This window comes from Sipha flava, unplaced genomic scaffold (assembly GCF_003268045.1).
Source record: "Sipha flava isolate LNK unplaced genomic scaffold, YSA_version1 79_pilon_pilon, whole genome shotgun sequence".
Lineage (NCBI taxonomy): Eukaryota > Metazoa > Arthropoda > Insecta > Hemiptera > Aphididae > Sipha > Sipha flava.
In genome coordinates this window covers 400,629-420,859 of record NW_020273620.1, presented here as the reverse complement: position 1 = coordinate 420,859, position 20,231 = coordinate 400,629, and the positions used below count along the sequence as shown (strand labels likewise).

General features: G+C 28.4%; 1 protein-coding gene across 1 annotated transcript in view; it reads right to left on the bottom strand.

Annotated features, from left to right (window-relative positions):
• The window catches only part of LOC112692993, a 348,829-nt gene that overhangs the window by 40,217 nt on the left and 288,381 nt on the right, over nt 1-20,231 (bottom strand). The window contains exons 24-29 of the mRNA XM_025567839.1: nt 19,656-19,792; nt 18,959-19,246; nt 17,304-17,606; nt 10,839-10,982; nt 10,530-10,592; nt 3,073-3,690 (exon numbers count right to left, since the gene is read on the bottom strand). Coding sequence (XP_025423624.1) covers nt 3,073-3,690; nt 10,530-10,592; nt 10,839-10,982; nt 17,304-17,606; nt 18,959-19,246; nt 19,656-19,792 — 1,553 coding nt within the window. The remainder of the gene's footprint in view (nt 1-3,072; nt 3,691-10,529; nt 10,593-10,838; nt 10,983-17,303; nt 17,607-18,958; nt 19,247-19,655; nt 19,793-20,231) is intronic.

Below are 20,231 nucleotides of genomic sequence, written 5' to 3'. Positions count from 1 at the left end.
CGTTGGTAACGGTACTCTAAAATAGTAAAAATTAAACAAAACAACAACTAAACGAAAAAAGTATTATTGTGAAAAATATCTATAATTCGTGTCACGTTTAATTAATAAAATCTTGTACAATTTACATATGTATATATGAACGCGCGTTCTAATTTGGTTTATCAATGGATAATTCATGACACTCTGTCAGGCTTACACCAGGAGAAAATGCCTTCAATGTATTTGTAAATTAACAGAAAGGCGTGAGATACGATTTCGCGTATTGTCTATATATTTGTTTTCACGGTAGATAGACCTTAAATCTAAATCGATTAAAAACAGAAAAACACGACGTCTACGTGCGACCACAATGGTTATGAGCCCATCATCTCAATAAGCTTTGCCGCAGAAAAAATCAAAAATGGTTGTAGTGACATGTAAAAAACCATGCGTTCGAATTTTGGATTCAGGTGACGGTTTGACGATTCTACGCAATGACAAAACATTGATATCAGGATGAACGAACAATTGAGGTCGAGACACACTACTATCAAATCACGTGAACTTGCATCTCATTTCGCTTACTCACGTCACATAACATTAAGTTATATGCTCTATGATGAGTAATACTGTTTTGATATGTTAGAAACTAATTAACCTCACGTGATGTACTCGTACTATTTCATTGTGTCTCATGTGATACCACGTTTCCATTTTTTTATCGTTTCATATAATATGTGATAAATATTATTTGATATTAGATAATATCACAATATATTCCAAATTGTAAATATACTATAACTAATTGTATCATAAAGTTTTCAATAAAAAAAAAAAAAAAAAAGGTATTCAAATTATTAAAAAAAGAAAAAGAAAATAATTGTACTAGTTATTATTAGTTTGAAGTCTTCCTTTATACACTAGTATACACTTGAATGAAACTTACAAGTACACCGATATCATTAAATGATATGTATTCATTACACGATATGTATGATAGAGTGATATTAATGAGACTACTCGCATTCATACTCACGAAATGTTTTTTGACGTGAGTTAGTGAAATAAGATATGAACTGAAATTATATGATAATAGTATGCCTCTACCTAAATTATCATATAACACTACAATACATGTTATAATAAAATTATAGTTTTAGATATTTATTATTTTGTATTCTTTAGGGATACATTACAGTAGAGTACGAGTATGTAGTCCTAATAAAGTTGGTCACTTTTATATTTATACGGTTCGCGAATGATTTTAAATGGACTGCTAAAAAATTAAAAAATTGTAGGAATACGTACATTTATAAGCTTTACCACTTTGCGCTATATGTATGCGATGGTTTAAAAAAAATAAAAATGTACAAAACATTTTCACAAATTATTTTTTTCGTTAAACAAATTAATGTACTTACCACATTCGTGAGAAACAATTAAATTTGATAAACAGTTGACGAGAAATTAACCGGCTCTTTTCTTGATATCAATTACTAATAATTTGATCTACATCAGGTTACTGGTTATGGTAGAAGAAAAAAGTAAGGGTGCTGGGTGTTCACATTGAACATTATTTTCAAAAGAGTTGCATGGCAAATTGGTTAAATATATTGAGCCACCTACACACAAAGGCTGATGACCATTGAACACGGTTGATCATAATCTAAATGTGTTTATTATCTTATTTGTTATGATGTATTTATTAAATTCGTCTTGTGAGTGATTTTTTTCTCAATCATTAATCGAATACATCAGCGATCTATGATGAACGAAATCGCAGTTCGAACCACCAACACAGGTAGGTTTTTTTGTCCGTCGAGATTTGATTTGTCGGTGTCAACAGTGTTTATTTCAGACCTTATATCCCGATGGTAAGGAGGTGTTGTACATTTTCGGGAGGGGGGATATATCATAGAAGTAAATAATAAATACATTTTTCTTGAACGAGGATAATACTTCCCCCGGTCACCCCTGAAATAAACACTAGAAGTAATCGTAGATCAGATCGTTTTTCTTGTTGATTTTCGTATAATACACATTGGATTACCAGCAAATTTGGTTGGTCTGGTGATGGAACGGATTCATCCCAAAAACTTTGATGATTCGGGTCAAAATATGTTCGTGTTAAACCTTGTGATAATAATTATTATTATTATCAGTTCCTTCGCAAGAACACATGCAATACGTTGCTTTTGGGTAGCAAATAATTTTAAAGAAATCGAAACGTCAAAATTAGATAAAAATCGGTAACGGACGACAATAATTACTGTTTAAGCGACTTTACCAATCAACGTCGTATTAGCTTCACTAGATCTATGTGATTGCAAATGATTATAGCATATTAAAAATCCCTATTTGTTATATATCTCCAGTAAAAAGTGACGATAAAATGTTCGCTTTAAGGTGGAAAATAATATCATATATAACGATGAAACCGCTGACCGGCGATTCGTGTTGTCACCAGTTTACCTACACCGGTCACCAGGCCTGAGCACAAAGGGGAGGGGAGTGAGGTTCTAACTCCTTTCATCGAAGATCTTCTTACATAAATTTTTACTAAGAATATACCTAGTCGCCGTTCTATAAAAATTGAACTGACTTGAAAATTCATACATAGTTATGTATTTTTCTTTTAATAGTGCAAATTTTCTAGATATTACGACTATTTCTATTTAAATTTCTCGCACTTTCCATCTACTGTCGACTATCGTTGTAAACGCAACCATCGATAGAACATATTCTCACTGACAAGTCAGCTGTTCAAGCTGTTTAGACATTTGTTGGCATTCATTGAATTTCGATCGTGATATTTTTTATCGCGGACCCTCTCCGACGCGTATTTTTTTTTTTTTATTTACCTTTTACCTAACGTAACGAGTACAATTTTTAACCCCTCCATCGAACGATTCTTACGAACGGTCCTGCCGGTTATTATTTATCGGCGTCGCGCCGCGGCACGTTTCCTACTCATACGCGCATGTCCACCGAACACCGTTAACACGATAATACCGCCGGCTGGCCGAACGGAACGGAACGCGTAACGTTGCGGGCCGACCCGCGGACGGGACACGGCTGCGCGTCTTAACTGACCTTGATCAACTTGGCCGTGTTGGTGGGCTTCCGGTAGTCCGGCGGCACGTACAGGTGCACCTTGTGCACGATGCCGAACGGGTCACGTTCCGGCACGTTCTTGTGCCGGCGCTGTGCGTAGGAGCGCCGACACATGCGCAAGAAGAAGTCACGCATCCTCGTGGTGGATGGCTCATCGGTGACGGTCGGGCTGGTGACCGCGTTGAACACGGCGTTCGCGTCGAACACGGCGTTCGGGATGTCCCCGTTGTCCGCGTTGTCCGCGTTGTCCGCGTTGTCCCCGTTGTCCGCGTTGTCCGCGTTGTCCACGTCGTTGCCGTCTTCATGGTCGTCGTCGCGGCCGTCGTCGTGGCCGTCGTCGTCGTCCGGCTGCCTTGGCGGCGACGCGGACGCTGGCACGTCCATCTGCAGATAGTGCTCCTTGTCCTCGGATATGGGTTGCAGCACGGAGCACGGGCCGCCGCCGTCCAGCAGCGAGTCCGGGCTGTTCGCGGCCAGGCTGTCCGGCGTGCGGTTGTTCTGTTCCGAGATCTTCTCGATGCGGAACTGCAACCCGGCCAAACCGATCGCTTCGTCGACGCTGCAGTGCAATGTGCCGGCCACCACTGCGCTCTGCAACTGTTTTCGGGAAAACACGCCAACGGTTAGAGGTAATGCATAAAAATAATAACAATAACAATAATCATAATAATAATAATCGGAATAACCGTAATAATAATAACTGTATTAAGTCGGAGGCACGAGAAATACCACTACGTATTGAAATCGTCAACGTTTTCCGTCATCATGCGCTGCATTAAATTCCAGCTAAGACGGATGTGACTTACATTGAACAAGCATTGGTGTGTTTGAGTAGTATACATATCGTTTTACATTTTCGTTTGAACGCCTCGAAAACAATCCGCCAAACGATGTTTGTCAGTCTGCGTGAAATAACGTTTCGGCTAGATTGTCGTTATTTTTCAATTAAAAGTATATTTGATCAGACATCCCGACTAAATGTAAAGGTTCACGAGAAATAATTCGTTACATCGTATGCATGGTAATTTTGCCGTTCCCCGTGAACGGTAAAATTCGCCCATACCGAGGAGGATTTTATTGTAAATCGTAGACATTTCAAGTACAAACTTACAATAACTTATAATAAACACGTGCATAGTGAATAATACAATTTATTATTTTTGAAAATATATATTTGATAGTAAATTGTCTTTGAAAATGCCAACGGTCAAATATAATATGTAATTTATAATCATTATGAATATTATATGAGATCGTAAGAACGAAACAAAAATTATAAGAGTTTATACATAGTGTCGAAATTTCTGTAAATATAATAAAATGTTGAGTTTTCATAAAAATAACTCGTATAATTATCGCGTATTCGTGTACCGAATTATATAAATATTTGTCCAATGGTTTATTGCAAAAAAAGTTCAACATAGGAACACAAATTACAAACTCTAATATCCTAACTTATTACAACATAAATGTGTATTAAATGTGACGATTGTGCACCTTATTATAAATAATGTACATTTATATAAATAAAACTTTTATGTCCATTGAGGCTTCACGGTCGGGTGAAATACAGAAATTGTTGAACGATATTGGTCTTTTGAACTTAAAATCAATGTACCATTATTCTCAAAAAAAAAAATTCCGATTTAAAGAGGTCCAGTTGATCAATTTATATTTCTACAGATGTTTTATATAATATTAGAACTAAATTTTATAATATGGTACGTTGAACTTTTCAGAAACCTCTATGATTGCGATGATCGAAATTGTGTACACGACTCAAACAAAAATAAGAGTAGAGTGTGAAAATACAATGAGCGATTTTAGCGGTAAAGGTATGAATATTGGTAGTAATTAAAGGTTTTTTGCAATTTTTTTCTCGGTTTTCACTATTATTAAGAACATTTTTGAGAAATCCAAGAAAAACTACTTCTCAAATGTACTAATTAGAATCTATTTTCTATATTTTATTTTTTATTTGATGATCAGAGCAATCGTTTTAGTCAAAACCATGTATACAGAAAGACAGACTAAAAAAAAAAAAATTTTAATAAATTTACAAATTTTGGTAAAGTCATTACAGTCCTCGTTTTGAAATTTTTAATGGAAATCATAGAAACTATATAAATATTTTCGAAATCAAACCAAGACTATAATGAAATTATCAACATATAAAAATCAATTATCTCACCTAAAACTAGTCCGTATACAACATTAAAATCAATGAGATTATCAAGAAATAAATGTTGATCTAAATTAATACATATTATAAAGCATAATGGTAATAATACTACTAGAAAAATTTCTTATAAATTTCGAATAATCATTGACAATCTACTGTATAATAATTATTTGGGTATTTTTTAGTATATTGTGTTAAAAACGGTAATGTATGGATTAACAAATAATTTGAATAATTTATGAATTAAATGGTTATTAAATAATATAATTTATTTATTAATGAAACATTTGAAAAAGTGGTTTCGTTCGCAAATTTCGTATTATTTAAGATATCAGAAACGATTCTGTCGAATTTTTAAAAAATTGAATAATAATTCATGCATTATTTTGAACAAATTATTGAATAGAAAAAATATTGAATCGAGAGAACGCGACGAGTAAATAATACAATTGTGCATGATATTTATTATTCTATATGGTTATTTGCTTTTTAGCGGTAGTGATAATGTTCATGTACATTGAAGTGCACTTGGAGATAATTCATTTAAATTAATATTTAAAAAAAAATTGTACTCGTCCAAAATGTTCAACAAATCCTTGGGTATTCATATGTATAGCAGATTTAAAAAAAAATCCATTGCACTATTGTCTACCACCCAGATGGGAGGTTAAATATGTCCCTGAGTGGCGTACTAATGGCTATAGGGGTTATCTTCGAGTAAGTCTCTCGGGGAAAAAAAACAGATTTAAACTCAAAATAAGCAAAGTAAATAATAAGCGTTTATGATTGCGTGTCATACTATAGAATAATTCACTACGTTATTATTATTATGTTTTTATTTTTAATAGGATATTTTTCATTATTCATGGGTAAACATAACGATGGGTTGAAATAAACGTAAACAAAGGACACGTAAAAAGTCACAACCGTTGAATTATTTTAAAATATAACACCATTCGAATTTCAACAAGGCTATTACTTACAAAGTGCATTTTACATAAATCAATGATGATAAAACGTGAATGATTTTTTATACCACACAAATATATTACCACGTATGTTAAATATGTTTATTAAACAAAAAATTGCTATAAATAATACATTTTTGTTTTTATTAAATCGTACATATTTTGGATAGGTATTTATAAATGTTTTATAATATAAACCAGACTAAAAATGTGATTGTATTGATATTCAAAAGAAACTGTAAGGGTTTATGGTAATGTAGGTCCGGAAAGTGAACCCAAAGTAGTATTTTTATGATACATTTTTTAAAACCTTCCCCAGAGAAATATTGAAAGTATCCAACTGCATTGATGTAAATTGATAAAACAATAAAGTACGCTAACTTTATGAGAAACGTTCTCTTTATTACAATCTGTATAATTTTTTTTTTCCACAATATTTTTCAATCATGTTAAAAGTAATCTTGTTCAACTGATGTATGCGTTATGTGGATTACGAATTACGAATGCTAAACTAGACGTAATATTGGATTATAAAAAATAGTCAAACTAATATACTTATACGTAAATGATTACGCAGAAAATCGTGAAATTTTCGAATTATTCATAATATAAATATAATACATATTATGTATTTTACTGAATTGAAAGTGTTAATAAATGTTTACGGAAGATATTTTTTAATATTTAAATTAATAAAGAAGATCAAAATGGGTAACAAATAGTAAATAAAAATAATCTACTACTAGTTTAAATCAACCTTTATCTACTTCAAAGTGGATATTGATACTTCTATTCACTTTAGCTATAAATAATAGCACGAATCAACGTCAATTTATATCCGAATTTTACGTGTTACATTGTTTTAACAAGCTTAGTTGTGTTATTATTTAGAATAATGTTAACGCCAAAAATAAGTGACATATGCTTTAGGCAGTTTAGGCAGATCAATGTATAGTTTACTGAATATTTTTAAATTTTATAATCATTGTTTGATAAGAAATATACGAATAATAATTTATATTATATTTCTTACTAAACATTTACCGGGATTAATGGATTTTTTTTTGTGTATAAATAATACATCATTTCTTATTTCTGTATTTTATATTATTACTGTATTTTGAATCAGTCACCATTGAACGTCATTTGTTCATATTTTTTCAAAATTAGTCGACATAACTTTATCTCATAACTGTAATATTATTATGAAGAATTGGAGAATAATATTTATATAATACTGCTTAGTAGTTAATATGACTCTATTTGAAAATGTGAGCTATAAATGTTAAATATAACTTAAATGGCAATCCATGCACATATCAATAACCTATAACAACTATATATGGCAATGTCCGTCTGGTCAATCGAGTGGAAACATGTATTCTATAATGATACCTATTATTGAATTATTAATATGTTTCAATCACAAGTTATATAATGAGTCAACAGCAATAATCTTCCTCAAAATCGACTTTGGCCTGATAGCTTGGTTCTGCATGTATTTTTTGTTGATAAACAGTCCGTAACACTGGGTAGTTTACATGATATAAAATGTAAATAATTACTATGCTAGAGATTAAAAAGTGACTATGAGTGTAGTTAAAGTATGACTACATAAAATGTTAATAATTTTGGGCAATACAAAGATCGCAAATACCGATGTTTTATTTAGTTCCTTATTAGCTTATAATGATTGATTTTAGTTTTATTATCAAAATTATAAGGATGCTTAAAGTGAACTAATACATGATAAAAGAAATATACTACAAGAATAACATTGCAATATAAAGCTAACGTGATCGTTTGAATAACTTATAATGCAAACAGTGGATATTTATTGTATACATATATATATATATATATATAAATATATTTTAAGAATTCAGCGTTTTTTAATTAGTTGTTAAATAAATAAAACTTTTTAATTTCTATTAATTTACAATAAATAACTTTTTTAATTCGAATTTTGAACCATCACTTGAGCAATAAAGGAAATGAATAAAAAGTTTTACTCTTTGTAATCAATACTTAAAGTATTCTGAAACTCAATATATAATAACACTATACTGTACTGAAACTTAATTATATTAAAATAAATAATTCTTGAAGTATATAATAAAAAATATTTTTTGTGGATTACTCAATAATTGAGTAAAAAAATTTAATTATTATTTATTTCTTTTCTTTCTTAATAAATAGCTTGAAATTTCGATAAGTATTATTCATAAATATTAGATAAGAAAAATATATATATATATATATAAATTGTTAATCTTAGCAATTAGTATAATATGAACATGCGATACTACTGATATTGAATTGTGTATAATATTCAGCGTAGAAAGAAAATATATCTAACTCATATCATACTTTATAGTAGAAATATGTGTTTGGTATACTTAAAATCATATTATTTTTCTATTCTAAAATAACTGTTATAACATAAGCTTTTAAACAAATTTGAAACTATACATTTTTTCGAATAAAAATTTAAAGGATTTTTGAACTCTCAAATATTAAAAGATGTAGTTAAGAGTTGAATATAAAATAAATTACTTAATATGTTTAATTGACACTTCAATTTTCTTAATACAATACATTTACAACTATAAATAAACTGTTATTTATTTATGTTCCAACAACATACGGTTTTTAATTTTCAACCAGTGCAGTTTAACGATTGCACTATTAATATCCAATTTAATAAATCTAAAAGTAAGGCAAACCATTTCAGAATGACAATAGTGAATAAAATGCAAAATATGGCTTGAAACATAAAAATAATAATTTAATTAGTGTATTTTCATTAATTTTATAATAAAATAATTTATTATAGAAGGGAGCTCCAATTATTACGATACATTAATAAAATCTAAAATATAACACTTAGCTAATTATAAATACTATAATAGATAAAACCTGATTCTAGTTCCATGTTAATTTTCGATTTTTGGCTAATATTTATGAACTCAAAAAGAGCAATGTGTTCGTAATAATTTACATTAAAAGATTTTTTTTTTTATAGTAGTTTTACTTTCCTTTAGTTTTTAAGGACGACATAGTCGTAGATATTGTTGTCGGTCAATACAAGATTCAAGGCGAAATTATTTTTAATTAGATTCTTAAATCTCTTCATATCTCGTATTATACCAATATATTGTAAAAAAAGAAGAAAAACTACATACATAAACTAATTTTATAAGACATATTTTGTTAAAGTTTTATTTTGTATATTTTGTATATAAATTTAATTTCACCTATAAAATATAAGAATAAACATTAATTTTGACCTGCCTAAGTTTCAACGCCAAAGTTTACCTTTGATTTCAGAAAGAGATATTCGGAAAACACCTAATAAATACATTACAAAAGTTATTGTAAAAATTATAGTTAAAAATTGATATACACAAGAATAAAGAAGAAAATATAGATTACTGCCTAAATTGTGTTCCAGATCAGTGGGAACGATTTATGCCCAACGTAGTTAATATTTTTATTCGGTAAACATTACTGAAATCACCGGGTACTCATAAACGCTGTGTATTTATAGATACCTAAATTTTTTCGAATGAAAAAATATTTAGTTCTATTAGAATTTAACGAAACCACATAATTTAATGCTCATATGGAAATCATCAAAACGTTGAATAATTTATTTTGTGATATCATGACAACAAAATTATCCAAGAATCTAATATATATGCTTACAACGTTTCTCAGAGACTACAACCATGATTATGACAGCGTACAGAGTTATTGGCATTGAATTTTCTATTCGATTACAGACACTGAAGTGTATAATTAAAATTAATGTTTACTGTTTAAGAGAGGTTTTGTTGAAAGTATTAATTTTTTATTATATCTCTAATTTGACTATTTCTTGTGATATTTCGAATTAAGATTATCAGTAACGATTGAGAACAGAAGAAAAACTTTTTCCGATTAGCAACCGATTTAAGCAACTTCAGATTGACATGCAGTATTTTTCAAACTATTAATACATATAAAAGGTTAAATTTTTTTTATTATTAACAGGGATTTTTAAATTTTAGATTTATTATTATATGTTCTTATAGTATCTGGACACCAGCTTATAATGTTAATAACCCACACAAATTCTGAATACTTAGAATACTCGTATTATATAGATTCTAAACTAATTTGGTCAGTAAATTGAATGCTAACAACTAGAATATTACGGGTTTAAAATAACACAATTTTCGAAACCATTTAATTAAATAAAATAACTAAAACTGATTCAGAAAAAAAAAATCAATATATTTTACCTTTAAATATTCCTTGTTCAAATCCATTACAGTATCTCTTTCTTTATTTTCGATTTCGATGGACTGAAAATAATAATTTCATCAGTTAAGAATTAATATAGATTATTGTATGTGTATATTTATGAACATAGAAAATAAGGCTCCATACTATCAAAACCATTATAACTCACTGCAATTAAGTTATAATTTTAAGACTTTAAATATCTATTTTACTTATTAATATGATGTTTTAGTTTGTATAACTCAACAAAAAGAGTTTAATACTTAAAATACTTATATACTACAATTTAAATATGAAAAAAAACTTACAAGCTCCTTGAATTCGGTAACCATTTCAATGTACCACTGGGAATATTCTCCTCCTATGTGATTCACAATACGCATGAATTCTCTCATTTCCACACACAAGGAATGCTGTTCATTTAGTTCAGTTTTGGATGTTCTTAACCATGTCTTAAATAAAAATAAAATAATACGATAAGTAAGATTTTTTTTATTTTTATTTTATTAAGTAATCTACAATCTATACATATGTTTGTACAATAAATAGGTATATATAAAATAACGTTTATGACGGATAAGGGAAGGCACCCATTGATGACACCCAGCAAGTAAGATTTAAAGATCACATAAAAACAATTATTAGATTTTCGTTTATAGAATTAGGTTTTAGTACAAATTTCGTAAATGGTTATCAAAATCTAAACATTACATTTTAAACTAAATCAAGAGTTCATGTTAAAAAAAAACCTAGGCACTAGGTTAAATGTATATTTTTAGTTGGGTTTAGTTATTCGTATTTAAATATATTCATAATTAAACAACAGATATATAATATTTTGGAAATTAAAATAAAAATGGTTTAATTAAATAATTTTGATTCAATTGATTACCATTACATATTTTTGTGTGTTCTTTGCGCTCGTATATAGCAAAAAATTGTATTTTAAGTAAATGGTTAGTGTATGTATTATATTTTTCCTTTGGAGCATACATTTCAAATTGGCACCACTGTGTTAACTAAATAGTTTCTGAAGAAGCGTAAATAATTATCAACACACTTTTAAATACTATTTAAATAACTTGAAATTAAAATAAGAATAATAATAATAAGAAATAATTAGAAATTATTTTGTGAAAGATTATTTGTTATTTTTCAATTGTAAAAATGTAGGAGTTAATAGTACCAGTGACCCAATTAAAAGTAAATGGAAATTATTTAATTACTTGTTTTCATAGAATTCAATAATAATATTGAAAATATTTCTATAAAATAAAAAATGTATCAATTGTTTTATTTATTTTATCCTTAATATTAATATTATAATAAAAATCGTAATAAAAAAGGGCAATGGAGATATATACTTAAACCTCCGCGTTTTCCTTGTCTACGCGTAGATATTGGACTAATATTTTATGTTATAGTAAAATTGAACATGTTTTATTATTGTCCAAGGATTTTTCATTTTTATTGGTGTCAATTCCAAAAAATTATTTTTCTATATAAATTGTAAGTGTGTAATTGTTGCTAATACCAAATAAAAGTCACTTGAATTCAATAAACGTATTGTATACCATGATTTTCAATAATATTATATTATTACATGTACCTGTTATCAATAAGGACTTATAATTCGCAGTAAATATGACAACACTACGATTTATGTTATACAACAGTTCATTTTATATAGTTAGTAAACAATTAATCAAAAATATATTCAGAGTAGAAAGTTTGGAATCTCTAAATTTGAAGTGGGGTTAATAAACGATAATGCAAACCAATTTCATATTAATTAAATGTCAAGTGTTATGGGTTATTGATATACTTGAATCGTTACATATTAGAATGTACGAACTAAGATCTCTAATACCAATTAATATTTTTCATACATTAAAAGTAGTATCTTGTACTATTACGCATACGTGATGTATAGTAATTTAAAATGTTATTGGGTTATTTTTTCATGTTTTACGATACTTCAACTTAGTAATAGAATATCGTATTTTTTTATTTATTTACTTATTTTATAAAATGTTTGAAAAATTCAACCGATTGAAAATCATTAATGTCAGTATATTCGATGGAAAATGATAAAATAAAAAGTAAAAAAACTTCAAATAAAGTTTTATTATTGTTACTTGCTGTATTATGAATTTATACAACAATAATATGTGATTTTAATTTTAGTTATTACTTATTAGTTACAAACGAATAACTAATAAAAGGGAGCACATTTCTCAAGCATAATTGATTTATGGTTCTTCCGTGTTATTTAAGAGTCTAAAATGAAAATACAGGCAATAATTAACGTTATATTGCATAATCGAGTTTGCACTGTAATCAAATTTACATGAGCTGAGAAGGCAAACATATTGGAAAAACACGTAATACAATATACCGACTACTATGAGCAGAAATAAAGTAGACGCATACGAGACGATTGTCAAAGTCGAAGATTTAATTAATTGAACGTGATGACAAAGTAATTTCGTGATATTATGTTACATAACCATGTTCAAAACTACGTTGAAGTCGTTTAGAACAAAAGCGTAAGGGATTCAGTGGGTATATTCAACTGGGATTGAAATCGAGAATGGAACAAACACATCATAACAACTGCATAGGTTCAACGTCCAGATCCCCGGTAATACAAATCTTAAGGGCAGTTTTCATCTATATCATTCAGGATAAAATACTTTAATCGTACGATATTTATGTTTTGATGTACTTCAGTCATTTATCTTTCTATTCTCTATTACTGCATTAACCGTGCCACAATGACATATTAGGTTATTAACAGAGTAAAATATTTTATATTGCCCTTATGATGAAAAACAGATTGGAATTAATGATCAATAAAAAAATAATGAATATTATCGAAAGTATTATTAATACATGTGCATTACAATTTCGGTCAAAATGTATAGTTAAACATGAATAATATTATACATCGTCCGATGATAATTAATTAATATTTTAATGAAATTGACATGGTTTTATTGGCAACTATATGGTAAGAAATGTTTCACAGGACAAACATACGTGCACGTTCAAAAAGTATTTCGTGCGTATTATACAAGAATACACGTAGAAACACGAAATAGCGTTTTATATACATTCCGTTGTTTGCTCGTTAACATTTCAATATATTTCAATATATTTTACACAACGGAAAAAAAGCACTCTTTGATTTGTTTTGACAGTTTAAAACCGTATATTATAAATTTGTATTGGTTTTACTCGGCGATTTTCATACGAGACTATGGATTTGCTTAGCTGTTACAACGATAAGACTTATCTACTGGTATTGTAGTACCTATATGATGCTAATATTGTTATATATTTTTTTAATCACATCAAGTATTCTGAGTATTCATTGTTAAAAATATGTTAATGGCAAACAAATTATGATAAATGTTCAACATTTACAAAAACACAATGAATATAAATTGTAGAAATAATAAAAAACCAGTTACATGTTTACTATTAAACTGTATATTTCAGTGTTTTATTTATTTTATTATATTTTTGGTTTCCCATAGTTTTTTATCTTTATATAATTCACTTCTAAAGTTTAATTTTATTTTATTCAAAAGATTAATAAATAAATTATAAATATATATGTCTTAAAATGTATCTTAAGTTTGTAAATGTATATAAGAATATTTTGTGTACTTAAGTCATAGTAATTAGAATTCTAAACTTGTTTATTTTGCAAATTCGTGGTATATCATCGTAATATCTTGAGTAAAGTAAACATTTTATGCAGGATAGTACAACATTTTATTTTGCATATATTTGCATATTTTTGATAATTATTTTTCATGCTTAGTATGTATTAAATAAGAAGTTGAGTTTTTTAAAATTAGAATGCAATTTTACTATTCTCTATCGTATGTATTAAAAATAAAAATAAATGTTTATATCACCAGATCTTCTATGCAAATTAAAAAATGTAAAATCTTACACTAGCGAGTATAAATTAATTAATAATCAACGACCTATATTAATTATAAATCAATAATTTTAAATAAACGTTCAATAGCTATCAAATACAGTTTACGGTCACAATCAAAAAGTTCATAATTTGGGTTAGTTGTCGAAAACATACATACTCATTCGTTCGGTTATTATTTTCTGTTTCAAAGTATCATGCATGTTTAACTTAACAATTTTATTAGGAAGGTTATGATTAAATACACTAAGATGACTTTAAATAGGTTTAATAAAATATTTTTTTTTCAATTACATGAGTTTTTTTTTATTTTGTACCCGTGTTAGAAGTTGCAAAATTATAGCATTGAAATTAATTATTTTCTCTAAGTTGTTTAATTCTTATTATAATTACAAAATATTTAAGTGAATAGTAAATAACAAAAATTGAATGATAAAATTATTTTAGTTTTTTTTTTTGTAAATTAACAATTTATTTTAAAATAACGTAAGGTCATACAGAATAATTTTTTTATTATCTCGTCCTAAACATGACTAAAATTATCATTTGCATCAATCAGATTAAAATTTAAAATACAAAAAATTGAAAGTAGTATTTTATAACCCATAAACATAAACTAAAAACTAAATTTTTCTGAGAAATTTTTACACATTACATTTTTATGTTACTATTAATGATTTTACATGATAACCTAATTGCCTATTTGAAAACATGCAGAATATATTGTTAACTGATTATATTACAGTGACTTAATACAGTGTTTTACTCAAGAGAGGGGGACTGATTGCCCAACTAAATTATCAGATATTTTAGCGTACTCTTACTATTTAAAAAAAAAAAAAATAATTTTTGTTTTTACAAAATAAAAATAAATATATTTTTATAAAAAATATACCCCTTACAAGACATGTAGGTATAATATTTATGTATTAGGTTTTTTTTATAGGAATACATGATAAATGATAATAACCAAACATTAATATCGGACATTTTTGTTAGCATACACAATAGTGTACTTATTGCCATTACGTAGAATGGCTGTAGTTTATATACTTTTATTTTATTATAATTAGAATTTTGACTGATTTTAGTCTTTTTAGACAAAAAACATATACACTATATTTATATATTGAGGTTATGGTTCAAACATTGAAAGTGAGCATAATAAATTATCGAATATTTGTTGGTTTTTGGTAACGTGTTTGAGGATGTCATAAAGGAGTAAAAATGGTTCAGTTTTTAATTAGGTAGGGACGTATAATTTGTATGCGTCATATGTGTATTTCTACTATTTTTTTTCCAAGTTAAGAACTGCTTGTATAAACACATAAATACGAACATTACGAATTATACTTTATTCATACTCCAAATGATCCAGGTCTTAAATAAGCGCTTATAATTTTAAACATCGAAGGTCATTATTTTTATTTGATTTTATCCAACAGTTTGATTATTCCTACGCAGCTTATTTTGAACTGAATTAAATTTGCACTGCTACTATTACTATTACTATGTGATGTAGTGCTTAAAAAGTCTTGAGTTTATGCCAATTATAAGTAAGAATATTAATTGGGGTGAATTCCTACCCATTACCCCTATTATTTCATCAGTGAGTAATAAGATCAGCTAATAAAATAAAGATCTGAATTCAAAATTAATATAATGCAATTTAAAAATATTGTAACGTCATCATTGTTAGCAGTGTAACAGATTTTTAAACTATATTTATAAACGATAAAAATAAAATGGACGTGTAAAATTTAAAAGCAATAACTATTCCCAATAAACGTGATAACAAGAAAATATGTTTGGTATTTTTGATTTTTGTATTAAATAAGGTCAACATTCGTTAATATTGTTTATAGCTCTAAAGCATACAGTATAGCTGATATACCAATATACCTGCTTATAACAATTAATACGTATCAACCAAAAAAATTAATAAGTCGTTATACGCCGTCACTTGCGTTTACACTCCACTACACTACTGCTACTACTACTAGTAATTTAGTCGATTAAAGTGCACTCAGCTTATGATTGAAACTGCCAAACAACCCATACATATATTCCGTAAGATCAGACACAAAAGCGTAGGAAACTCCTAGATGTGAATCGGTTTGCTTAGCATAAATTGAGTGAAATTATTATCTGTTGCCGAGTTCCGTGTAGCATGCTCTCATTTGAAACTATAGGCAGTCGGATTTTCCTACGCGACTCTGTATGTATTGACTTTTTAATAGAGCTCTCTTGTTTCCGATAAAATAAAATAAAAAAAACTACCCCATTTTTACTTTCTGCACTTAGTAAGCTTAATTATTATTAAATTAAACTTCGAACAGTGGTTTGTTTTTTCAACCGCAGAATCGTTATTTGTTTGTTGTTTGATGTTTTTTTTTTCAATACCCATATTCACTCTTTATTAATACGTTAATCAATGTAATGCGATAACGATTTATAACACGATAATACTTTGACCTGTAGCGCGTTGGATTTAATAAATAAATAATTAAATAAACAACAGATTACGGCTATAGCTACCTAGGTATTATACACTAATCAACCGTATAATATATAATAGTTTGATCTTATCGACGTATATAATACGTATGCTAATATGTTGCTAAGTTATATACATACGACGCGAATGTTCTATGCAATAACTTCTGGTCTACATAATTATTCAGAAATACACACGGGAAGCTCGGCACCATACGCGTTAATCTAAATCACGATCTACTAACTTTTACATATTACGTATTCGATAACAAAAACGTGCACATTTTAAACATATGGACGTGTAAGTCAAAAACGTGTATACCTCGAATAGAATTAGGATGCTCCTGTGCCACGGAGTGATTGCAATGGGCATATCATTGCCGTGAGTGTACGCTATGCTGTCCCTTCCTCTCGACTTGTCACTGGGCGAGTACGAGCTTCTCCTGCTGTTGTACGTGTTTCCGGAGCCCGAGGAAAGGGCGCCCGCGCCGCAAACACCTCCGGCGACGCTGCTGCTGCATGCCGCATTACCACTCGTGTCATTACTGTTTACCGGGTAGCTGTTGTACGCCGAAAATGCTTGGTTGGATATGACCATCGGCCCGCACGGTCCATGATATTCCGTCTACGCGAGATTAATAAAATAAACTTTAATTCGAACTTATATTTGGTGAAAACTGCAAGCAGTTTTGTTTGGCCCAGCAAACTCATCATCGAGGGAAAAATTATTAGATAATAATTAATAACAATATTTTTATTATAATTAATTATTATTATGTTTATTAATATTATTACTATTATTACGATTATTATTTTTATTATTATTATTATTATTATTATTATTATTATACTTTATAGCTTAGATTCCCAGTTATTTTTAATTCCAATGCGACTGCCATGAATTTTAAACATTCATTAATTTATTGATAATAATTTAACTACAATATTTCGAAATACTCCGCATAGAAATATTGCAATATGTTTCCATTATATCATTTTTTTTTTAAATAGTAATGTATTAATCGACCGATAAAATATAATTCAATCATTTTGAGTACATAATTGGAAAATTTCTATATTTCTATCGTAGTATTATATACAGTTGAAAAAAAAATTCAAGATAGACGCTGGTTTTAGTTCAAAAAATACCGTTCCATAGCTGATATAAAGTAAAGTAACCCGTTGTGAACTTCTTCCCCCGCGCCCCCTGCACATATAACAATTTACTATAAAGGCAGTATTATTATATAAGATTTATTTGTTTATTACTAAAACATAATTTTATAACGAAATAATAATATTAATTACAGAAATAAATATTATTCAATTTTCCACCAATTTACATGATTAACACAACAAAATGGATTGAATCGTGGGTTAAGAAAGGCAAACAAATAGGAGAGAAAGAAAATTGTCATAAAAGGATATAAATTACTGAAGAAAATGCATACTCATCATTATGGAATTTAATTAAAAAATAATGATGAGTATGTATTTTCTTTAGTAATTTTTATCCTTTTATAATAATTTTCTTCCTCTCCTGTTCGTTTGCCTTTCTTAACCCACGATTCAACCCATTTTGTTGTATTAATCTTGTCAATTGGTAGAAAATTAAACAAAAAGTTCTCAAAAAGTTGTCAAAAGTAGAAAGTAGAAACACCTATACGACTATACAACTGAAATCACTTTAAAATTATAAAGTTTTTTAGCCATGATTATTAACTTAATCCGTGATTGTCGTTAACGATAACCATTTTCTGGGAAGAAATAACCATTAATTTGCAGTTTGTTAGAAAATATAAATAAATGAAAACAAAATCCAAATACACTGTTCAAAAGTAAACATCTCCCGAGAGGACTCGTTTTTAGCGTTCCTCGCTTAATTAAATGAAGGAGGACGCTGAAATCTATGAAAAAATGAAAGCGGACTCCGTCCGCCCACGTCCCCTCCAATTCGAGCACTGATTATATAAATACCTGAAATCCTAATGTGCCTGCCGAACGACCTCTAGGCAAACGACAGTTGAATGGGAATGAGTCTGGAAGAGTCAAATAACGGCTTGATTCATAAGCAACCCGAGGCATGGATCTAGATCGTGGCCTGGTAATTGGCGCAAATTCAGCTGCTGTTGTAAACCCAGAATCCAATGGTAAGCGTCTAGAATGTACATGACTTGGTGAGTCCAAGTCTGGTAAATTTTGCAACTGTTTCTGAAATGCTAAGATTTCTTGTTCTGGCGTTTGTTGGTAGGAGTCTCCTCTTACCTATATCAAAAATCAATAATTATAGACTTTAAATAGCGTTAAAACAAATATTATCGTTGAATGATTTAAAATTTACACTCGCAGTTTTAGTTTTCTGGCAGATATCATAATGATACATAGGGATACAAAATAAAATTGCATAAGCAACGTTAAATTAAATAACCAACTTTTTTTTTTAAAATTATGTTCTTTATTGCATAATTAAAGGTCATTTTTGTATATTTTATACTTATAAATATATACATATATATATGTATGTATGTATGTGTGTGTGCTGTAATATTTATTACATGTATCAATTTTATCAGATATTTATTGAACGAAAAATCATTGAAATCAATGTAATCAATGAATCATTTGTTTTAAATAAAACCTTATGAGTAAAAAAGTATTAGATTTCATTAATTACCTTCATAATATTAGCTTGCGATTTCGATCTCTCGTTAATAATATTACGAATATTGGTTGATTTTATAGATGGACGATTTCTTGGAGGAAATTGAAAGTTGAATCCTCCGGATAATCCTTTAGTTGATGTCAAGGAAGCTGTAATTATTTTATAATTATTAAACATAATATCTATAATACTAAAAAAAATAGTTTTTCAAATTTAACATATACTTCTTATATACTAAATATACTATGATTATATACTGGATTCTAACGGGTATTTTTAACGGGTATTTCAATAAAATATGTCCAAAATACGTATTATGAGCTGAAAATATTAAACGCCAAAAAATTATTAAATGCAAAAATAATATATTAAATACAATAAATAATATTTTAATCGATTATTTTTTTAGTTTTTTTCTTTTTTTAAAAGAATTATGAAATAATTAATGGGTGACACATTATACAGATTAGAAAAAACTTGTATTTTAACATAATTATTGTGCTAATTTTGGAGTAGGTGCAGTGAATGTATTTATCAAAGCGATAACAATTTGCAAAACTATAAATTAATTCAAATTATTTGTACAGC